The sequence below is a fragment of the Agelaius tricolor genome, unplaced genomic scaffold (assembly GCF_023055355.1).
Source record: "Agelaius tricolor isolate 1412-34295 unplaced genomic scaffold, bAgeTri1.0.p SCAF_6, whole genome shotgun sequence".
NCBI lineage: Eukaryota > Metazoa > Chordata > Aves > Passeriformes > Icteridae > Agelaius > Agelaius tricolor.
In genome coordinates this window covers 18688559-18697897 of record NW_027269266.1, presented here as the reverse complement: position 1 = coordinate 18697897, position 9339 = coordinate 18688559, and the positions used below count along the sequence as shown (strand labels likewise).

The window sequence follows — 9339 nt, the reverse complement described above, 5'->3', positions numbered from 1 at the left end:
TTTTTTTTCATGAACTTGGAGTCTCACAGCAATCATGTAAAACTTGACACATACCAGCTTCTTTTTGTAAGGATGCAACACCAGCACTCAAAATATATTACATAATACAGTTTTAATGAGTTGTATTAGTTATAACAAAGGTTGTGATATAAGTCTTTACAAATCAGTATATCAAGATATGATGAAAAAGGAAGAAATGTTTGCCTTATATGTGGTTTTCACATAAAGTGTGTTCTTTGCTCTTGTCTAACTTTAACCAGGGCAGGTGATTTATCCAAAAAATGGTGTTGTCCAATAGCAGTGGTAGCCTGATTTCAGAAGCTTCTTCAAATTTGACCATGTATGCCTTGTAGTACTGAGCTTTTACCAATACACACCGTGGTAAATGCACATTGCTGGTTGTGAGTGATCTCTAGCTCTAGGTGCAGGACTGCTGGACACTACACAGGGAATCTACACTGGCCAGCAACAGCAACAGTGGAGCGAGCAGACAAGTCAGGTACACATCTGGTACTGAAATAATTGCCTCGTAGAAATTAAACAGGAGTAACCACTACAAAGCACAGACATGAGCTGGCACTTAGTCATAAGGTAGAAGCATTACCCATCTGGTGAGATAATACACAAGCAGCTGGCAGCACCATGTCCCCTTGTAAACCCTGGATGAGTTTGCCTGGCGATCCTCTCAGCAGCCTGGGCTCGCTCGGCGTTTGTTTAGAATTGAACGGCTCAAAGCAGAAGGAGGAACACGTTCTGTTTGAGAAAAGCTTCACTCATTCAAAGGAAATTTTTAGGGCAATGTGTAAAATCCCTATCAGACTTTTGCTGAGTAGCCAGCATTGGAGAGCTTTTTTGTCAGAGTGGCAGACACTTTGGAAATTTTAGTGCAGGTAAATCCAAGTTTGTACCCTTATTACATTAGACAAGGTTGCTTGTGACAGAGTATATGCAATAGTAATGCTAGGGGTAGCCTCTGTTACTCTTTAATGATTTACAGAAATGTTACCTTGATTTTGCCAAAAGTAAAAACTGTGCTAAAGAAATTGAATAATCTTGCTGAAATTTGGGTTTAGAATGAAATCTGCAAGTTTTAACCTGAGAGAAACAGCCTCCCAAAACCAAAGCAAATAAATCCATTTTCTGAATTAAAAAAAAATCTGTGGACATTACTGCTATGACTGATTTTAAAGCATTTTTATAACTATGTATCTCTGTTTAGTTTATTCTCCAAGCCATTAATCCTCTATATGGATTAAGCTTGAGACTTTATATATCTATATCTATATCTATATGAATGAGAAAAATAGGTTTTAATACACACTTTTTTTTTTGCATGTAAATATCTGCTTCTTTCTTTGCATATGTGTTATCATTTTTGGTAAAATGCTTCTCTGTGTCCATCTCGTAGGCACACCTTACCACAGACTGGTACTGGCTTCCATGGAAAAAGTCTGTGTGACAGCATTTCCTCATGTGTCAGATCTCCCACTCTTCCTTTGTTGGAAAAATCCCACTGACTTCAGTGAGACAAGACACCTAAGACAATAAAGGTTGTCTGTATTCCTATGAAATTCTAGTGGAACATCTGCAGTATATTAATCTGTAACTACTTTATTAAAATAGAACCCAGGTACAGACTAAGTGCTGAAAGACTAATGAAGACTAATTGCTGCAAAGAAAACACTCTGCCTCTTAGTCTGATGGTATGGATGCCAGGCTTTCTAAATATTTACACAACTAACCATCAACAATGGGCCTCTAATAATTGTCTAAATATATATTTACATGTATACAAATTAAAAGCCAAATCCCTTTTCCACCAATAGCAGTGAGAGTTTTGCGATTTGCTTTGGTGGAATCAGGGATATGGTCTGATAGAATAGTTTGTCAGCTGTTATATTCTTCAGGGGAAAATAGTGTTTCTTCTATCATTTTGTTTTAGAGGACAGCTAAGGGAAAGACAAAATTTAAATAACTCCACTGGATTGATCTTTATGTTAAAAGTCTAATGTAAACCTACAAAACAGAAACATCGAGTTAAGGCTTAAAGCTGATTAGTTTCTAGTTTTAAGTGGAAGGGTAAGAAAAGTACAAGGCAAACAATTTCTTTGCAGAGAGAAAGTATATTTTGATTACCTCTTCCTTTTATTGTAAAATCATTCCTCACCACACTATGAGTGGACTCCAAGCATCATTGTTAGCAGGTAAGTCACAAGAACCAAAGCTGAAGTATGGATAAAGCAGCAAGATCATAACACATCAAAGTATCATATACACTGAAGAAATAACTCAGTGTCCTTAGGTGGGCTTTCCTTCCCTATAAAAATCTGATCTAGGCAGAACTTCATTCACATGGACACGTAACAATGAGGAAGTATTTGCTTTGGCGGAAGTGGATCGCACATCTGCTTAACTTGGTTTGTGGTTTTTTAACATAAGGTTTCTCTGTGTTGTACAGATGTGAATCAGGTAGCATTCAACATTTCCCCCCACTGCTGAGGTGTTCAGTGGTCACTCTCTGCTGGGGTGCTTGTTTCATTGACTTTTGCCACGCAATCCATCGCTTAGAAGGGCAGGCTTCGTTTCTCGACTGGTTTGGTGGGTCTTTTTACTCATTATCAGTCAGCATAAATAATAAATCCAGAAAATGTGCTGTATTTGTTGTTGTTTCCTCCATGTGCTTTTCCTCCATCTAATTTGATGTACACTTCATCTCCTGGCTCCAGGTGAAGAACCACGCTGTTACTGGCGTAGTCGTAGTTCTGATCAGCATCCTGAGCGATCGCACTAGCTCGAACCTACAGAAAATACAGAACCACTGGTTAAGAAAACTCAGGCAATTTTTCCTGCCTGCTGAAATTAAAGCATATCCTCAAAGTTTTATTCAACATGCATGAGTTGCCACTTTAAACATCTGGCAACGTACATTGTAGTTCATTCCTATGGCTAATGCTTATTTTCTTCTGCTGTACTTCTGAAACTAAAGCAATATTCTCCTTTCTCTGTCATCTGATGAATACACAACTGCCTGATCTGTCGATGTCTGGAGCCTTTTTATAAATATGTGTAAGAATAGCTGGAGTTGGGAGAACTGGATCTGATTGTGTGACAGTTTTACATTTGGTGTAACTTTTGTATCAGTGATTGACAATGTTGAGGATCCACAAGGAGGCCCACAGGGAGTCCCCAAGATGAACTTTTTCCAGAGGCAGTTTATTGTCATACTAAGCAATAGGATCATGCTGCAAAAAATAATATAAGAAGTACACCCCCCACACACCCATGCACACAAGCAGTCTGGGTTTGGAAAAACTGCTATTACCACAGTTCAGTAAGCAAACATTTAATTTCACTGTGTTTTAAGAGATGCACTTTTGAAAAATCACAGGCAAGTCACTATTTGCTGTAAGAATTTTTGAAATTTAGAAGCCATTGAGGGCTTTTCATTTCCAACTTCCCCTTAAACATACTTTTTTTCCCATTTCTCCCTTGGTATTCCACTACTGATTAAATTTGACATTTCTTGCAAACTGGAAATAATCTGTAATTTCAAGATATATGTTGGTTTCCAGCAATGAACAGCCTGTGCCATTGTAAGTCTCCAAATCATTTATATATAATTTGACTCTGTTTGGTAAAATATTTAAACATGGTCGTATGTGATTTATTTCAGTGTAACACGTCATCTGCTTGTTGCTTGTCTTTGTTCTAGCGTAGTTACAGAGCAGTAAATGATTTAGTGGCATTGCAAATCTGAACTAAGTAATAATGCATGACTTGGCGTACTATACGTGGGATTTTTTCTGCTCTGAACTGAAAAAAATAGGCTATAAGTCACAATTTTCCATGGATTCCTTTCAAAGTTTACATGATAAATTTCCAAATTAAATTTTCATGTGATATGATTTCACATTAATATTGAAATGTTAAAAAGGAGGGGGTTCTTTACCATGCAGGATCTTATGGCATTATGCAGCTTAAAAATCACAGTAGGTGGAAATTCTTTATGCATCCTGTAAGAACAGTGAGAAAGGCTGCAAAGGCTTGCAAAGCTGTGACAGGCTGCAAATTTAAACCGATACGTGGCATGATGATAAACCCCGACTATTTCAGGACTTCTTGGTCCTGACTTGCCTGGTATTGTTTACAGTGGTGATCTCTTTTGCTAGTTTTCTAAGCAATAATTATTCTAAGTGCTGGATGTTTCCTTTGAAATAGTGACTGGCAGGGCAGAGTTGAAGGCTCTGGGCCATTAACCCTGGGAAGATCTTCCAGAGAAAGTGATGGACTGAGGTGGTTGCCGGCAGTGGAAATGGAAAGGGCAGGTGGGGAGGAGTGAAAAGACCACAGAGAAGGTAGAAAAACTTTCACAGAGAACTAGGATCTTGCATAATGATGAGAAGAATGGTTTAAAGGACTTTTCAAATTCGCATTTACTTCCTAATGAAATGCTGCTTTGTGGATTTGTATAAAATCTTGTGGATGGTAAGGGAGAATTTGAATTACATCAGTGACAATCCTAAGGAAGTCAGCAGTTAGCATGTGGACACTGGCTACAACAGCAATGGATAGTTCATTTTTAAGATTCTACATAATACATACTGGCTGGAAAAAAGAAAAAGATTCTGGATATTGAAAGTCTAGAAACCAAAATGTAGATGTTATTGCCCTGTGTGTAGCAGCAAAGGTCCTGTATGCTATTTTTAGTGGGTTTACCTTCTTGCTTGGTTAGCCAGAACAATTTCTTTTTAAAGCCTAGGAGAACAGTCTCAAATAAATTCTCCTCAAATGAATGGAGTGTACTGCTGCAAGAGGGTAAATGCATCTCAAAATTAAAGCGTTATGAGACAATACATTTCACAAGTTCCATGTAAGTTCTTTCATGAAGCTACGCTCTCAGCCTGCACACACATCCCTAAGCTGTGCCACCTCAGCACTTCCCTGTTCAGGCTTGATAACCGTTTATGCAGATAATGTGGTCACACTGGGGACCTTGAGGTTTCATATATGTATTGCTTAGGAACGCTTTTTTTTTTTTCTGTAAGTCAAACAGTTTTCAATGTTTGCGGTTTTTTCATTGTTAGAGAACATGGGATTTGTAATGTTGCATTTGTCACTCCACTTAACTACTTGCAAAATTTCTGAGCTTCCTTACAAATATACATAAAGCCTGTCACATCAGCATTTAGTATTTTAAGTAAAAATCCTAATCAATCATTGAGGCATTAAAACTGTGGGTCAATTTTAAACCATTGATGTGCAGGTATTTCCCTAAATATCTTGTATAGTATATACAAATGTATACATAGAACCTCTCTTTAGGTGGGTTTTTTCTTTCTTCTTTGAATAACTCTGAGTTTGCCTCATGTCTGGCACTGGAAGTACCTATATTTAGAAATGGTTAGACCTCAGGTTCAATTGAATATTTGTAATTGGATGCTTCTCTAAAACTACTGCCATGTATTTATTTTTCAGGGTTCAGGAAAGTAAACACTCTATAAATATGGATCAATTCTTTAATTGTAAGTAAAGTTGTATTCCTGCAGTGAAGAATATTGCTTTTGCAGGAAGATATCAAAGTGAATATTATTAGGATGTACTTAGTTTTACTAGTCTGGTTTATCTGCTGAGACAGTATTTATGGTAGATATTTTCTAATTTAATTAATTGCCGCTGATGTCCTCATTATTCCGTTTTCACAGTCCTTCTGAGGAGCCATAAAGAAAAGGTTAAGTGGCATATCAGATTAATTTACCGGCGGCCGCGGCTCCCGTGTGCGCTGCTCACAAAGGGCCGCGCTCGGCTGGGGAGGGGACGCGCGAACGAACGGGGCCGTGCGCGGCCGCCGGGCACGGCGGGGACACGGGGGCCGCTGTCCCGTCCTGGGGACACAGCGGGCAGCCGAGCCATCCCGCAGCCCCCCCGCCGGAGGGCGAACAGCCCAGGGGGAGCGGCAGCGCTGGCTCCGGGCTCCCCGAGCCGCCAGCCCGCCCTGCGGCCCCGCTCGCCGGGACGGCTCGGGCACAGCGGGACCTGTTGAGCCGCCGGGGCGCGGGGGCCGGGGCACCGGCGGGAGCTCCGCGGAGCTCCGGGGACATGGGGACGATTGGGCACCTCGCACTGTCCCTGGGCATCCAGAGCCTTGAGGGATGGCGGTGCCTCTAAGCGCCGGAGGAATTAGTGCCAGCCTAACCGTGTCTGTTAACTACTCACGGAAAAGGCGCAAAATTGCGAAGGAGGGGTTACAAGGGGGCAATGTAACAGGCAGTGGCTACGTTTATCCTAATTAAAAGGGATGATTCCTCTGTGTTTCAGACGGCAGCATCGCAAAGCCTTTAATTATTTCCGATGCCTTCATCCTGCCCAGGGGATGCCGACAGACTCGGGTCCTGCCCGGGCTCTCTGGACGCCCGGTGTGCCTCCTGGCACGGTCCGTCAGCCGGCACCGGCCCGCCAAGGGCTCAGGTCTGCGGGCTCCGAGCTCGCTCTATCACCAGCTCTCCTGACAGGGAGAAGAAGCCTCGCACCCGCCGGGGGCTGAGCGTGTCAAGCCCGGCGCTCCCGTCCCGTGCCGTGGCTGCCTTCCTCCCACGCACCTCACCCTTTCCCGACACAGCAGCACCCTCTCCTGAGCTCATTCACCACCCCGATTCCCCTTTCTTGCCGGGGACTTTCCCCTCCCCGAGGGAGCGCCGGGCTCCTCTCGCCCCTGCGGGGGCAGCGCTGTTTGTCCGCCCCCCGCTCCCGTCCCAGCAGAGCTGCGGGCAGCGCTCCGCGCCCGGGGCGGGCCGGGGGCTGCTCTGCTCGGACAGCGGGCTGGGAGCGGCACCTGCGGCGCGGCTCTCGGAGAGGAGAGCGCGTCGAGTCCGCATTCACCCAGCAGCCCGGCGGCCTCGGCTCTGCAGAGCACCCGGCCCCTCGGTAGCCTTCGGGTTCCCCGCAGGTTCCCCGCCAGCTGCGGAGAGGCGGCCGCCGGTCCCCATCGCTCCCCTGCCGCTGCCCGGGCTCGGGCTCCGCTCCCCCGGCACGCACCCGCGCCGCCTCCAGCGGCCGCCCGGCTCCCCCTCCCCGCCCGCTTCCCGCCCTTCCCGCCCTTCCCGCGCCGCTCCGCCCGCTGCCCGCACAGCGTCCGCTCCCTCGGGGAACCCCGCGTCCTCCCGGGGCCCCCCTGCCCTCCTGTCCCCGGCTGCCCCCGGCGCGGCGCCCACCTGGTTGTTCTTGCAGAGGTCGGCCCACATGCTGGTGCCGTCGCCGCCCCGCATGAGCACATGGTAGGTGAAGAAGTAGATGCCGGGGATGGAGCAGGTGAACTTGCCGGTGGTGGGATCGTAGTGGTTGCCGAGGTTGGTGACCACGTCGTCGAACTTGAGCACCTCGTAGCCCTCGTGTTGCCGCTTGAGGCCGGCGTAGAAGGCGATTTTGGGGACGGTGCTGTAGGTGGCGGCGCTGATGGCCCCGGCCGCGTTCAGCCCCGGCGCCCCGGGGGGCCCCGGCAGGCCCTGCCGCCCCGGCTCGCCCTTCTCACCCGGCGGCCCCACCGGGCCGGGCGGCCCCGGCTCCCCCGGCGGGCCCCGCGGCCCCGCTTTGCCCGGCCGGCCGGCCTCCCCCTTGGGCCCCTGGATGAAGGTGGGCAGGGACTGCATGAGCCCGCGGTCGGGCGTGGCCGCCGTGCTGGGCGCCTTGGTGCCGCCGTAGGGGTCGCAGACCATGCGGCAGGTGCCGAGCATCTCGTAGTGCGCCGAGGTGCCGGCCGAGCTGACCAGCACCGGGATGAGGATGACCAGCAGCAGCACCATCACCACCCCCAGCGCGCCGGCCGCTATCAGCCGCCGCCTGCTGCCCACCAGCCGGCTCAGCGCAGGGCGATCCTCTTGTCTGCTTTTGGACAAAATCTTGATGGTTGGCGGGGTTCCTCCTCAGAGCCGAAAAAACGCCGAGCCCGCGCGAGCTCGGCTCCCCTGGGGCTCGGCCGCCCTCCCGAGGGCCGCCGGTGTCGCGGGGGATCCCGCGGGTCGCGGCGCTCCGCTGCGGCCGCTGCAGCCGCGGGGCGGACGAGGGAGCGGAGCGGGAGAGGAAGAGGAAGAGCTGCCGCCGCGCCCCGGCCGCCCGCACTTTTATGCTCCCGCTGGCGATCGACTTTTTTTTTTTTGCAGGCTGTGCCAGTCCGAGTCAACTTTCCCTGGAACTTGCCTTTCCTCTCGCGATCGCCCCGCTCGCCTCCCCGCTCTCTCTCTCCCTCCCTCTCTCTCTCTTTTCGCAGGGATGACAGTCCTCAGCGGGGACGCGCCTCCCGGCCGGAGCCCCGGTGCCCGCCGCCAGTGCCCGCGCCGCCGCCGGAGCCGGAGCCGGAGCCGGAGCCGAAGGGAGAGCGGGATCCTGCCCGAGTGCCACCTGCCAGGAGAGGAGGAGGCTGACGAGCGCGCTGGAGCAATTTATAGGCACCCAAAAGCGCAGGGGAAAGGGGAGCTGCTTTGGCATCTCATTCCAGCATCTGCTCTGCTCTTCCCACTCACAGAGAGTTTGGCATTACTCTGGCAGTGTGGGAAATATATATTTTTTTTTCTTTTCTCCCTCCCCCACCTCTCCCGCAAACGGATGAACAGCGAAATCGTGAGCCTCACTCACTAGCTGCATCTTGTGATGACAGCTCTTTCTGAAGCAGACCGAAAGGAAGAGACGTGCTTAGCAGCCTCTGGGTACCCTTCGGGTCACCGATCGAGAATTAAAAGGTCAATCCACCTCCTGCTTAACGCTTCCCTGAGGCCACTTTGCCGTGTTAGCGTTTTCTGGGAAATACCGCTTTAAATGCAGGGATGCTTTACCAATTGTCCAAGTAAAAGTTATTTGAAAATATACCTCCCACAATAATAAAGAGATTAACGGCAATTTCGGGTCTCCCTCTTCCTCCTCGTCCCGATTGCAACCACACAGGCAGAAAAGGAAATGGTTTTTCTTGTGAATTAAAATTGACGTGCTCATCACTGGCGACAGTGTTTGCCGGTGTTAGAGCCAGCCGCTGCTCTGCTTGCAAACCGGCACTGAGGGAAAGTGCTCCCTTTTGTTTAGAAGCCAAAGAAAAGTCCGGGCTATATGCAAATCGTCAGATGCTTAAGACCTGATATAAAAATCTCTTTGGCTTAACTCAGGGGCAGCATTTTATTAAACCTTGGAGGCTGGCTTTTTTGTTGCTGTTGCTGATGGTTTTTTCTGGTTTTTTTTTTCTTTTTTTTTTTTTTGCATGAAAGTCTTCTCCTCCCCCAGGGTCTGATGGGCACCTTTGTGACTGAGTGGGAAGGTGAATGTGCAGTTTTAGTGGCAATGTTGCAGAGAAAATATTAA

General features: G+C 48.2%; 1 protein-coding gene across 1 annotated transcript; it reads right to left on the bottom strand.

Moving 5' to 3' along the window:
• Nucleotides 1–93: 93 nt before the first annotated feature.
• C1QL3 (complement C1q like 3) lies at nucleotides 94–8498 on the bottom strand. Its single transcript, XM_071428917.1, has 2 exons — nucleotides 7209–8498; nucleotides 94–2798 (listed from the first exon to the last, which is right to left on the bottom strand). The coding sequence occupies exons 1-2, from the start codon at nucleotides 7794–7796 to the stop codon at nucleotides 2619–2621; spliced, it is 768 nt and encodes a 255-aa protein (XP_071285018.1). The 5' UTR covers nucleotides 7797–8498; the 3' UTR covers nucleotides 94–2618.
• Nucleotides 8499–9339: the final 841 nt, after the last annotated feature.

Coding starts and splice junctions, on each gene's coding strand:
- C1QL3 (XM_071428917.1), bottom strand. CDS start 7,796: ATGGTGCTGCTGCTGGTCATCCTCATCCCGGTGCTGGTCAGCTCGGCC. Junction 2,799..7,208: donor ACCTCTGCAAGAACAACCAG/GTGGGCGCCGCG, acceptor TATTTTCTGTAG/GTTCGAGCTAGTGCGATCGC.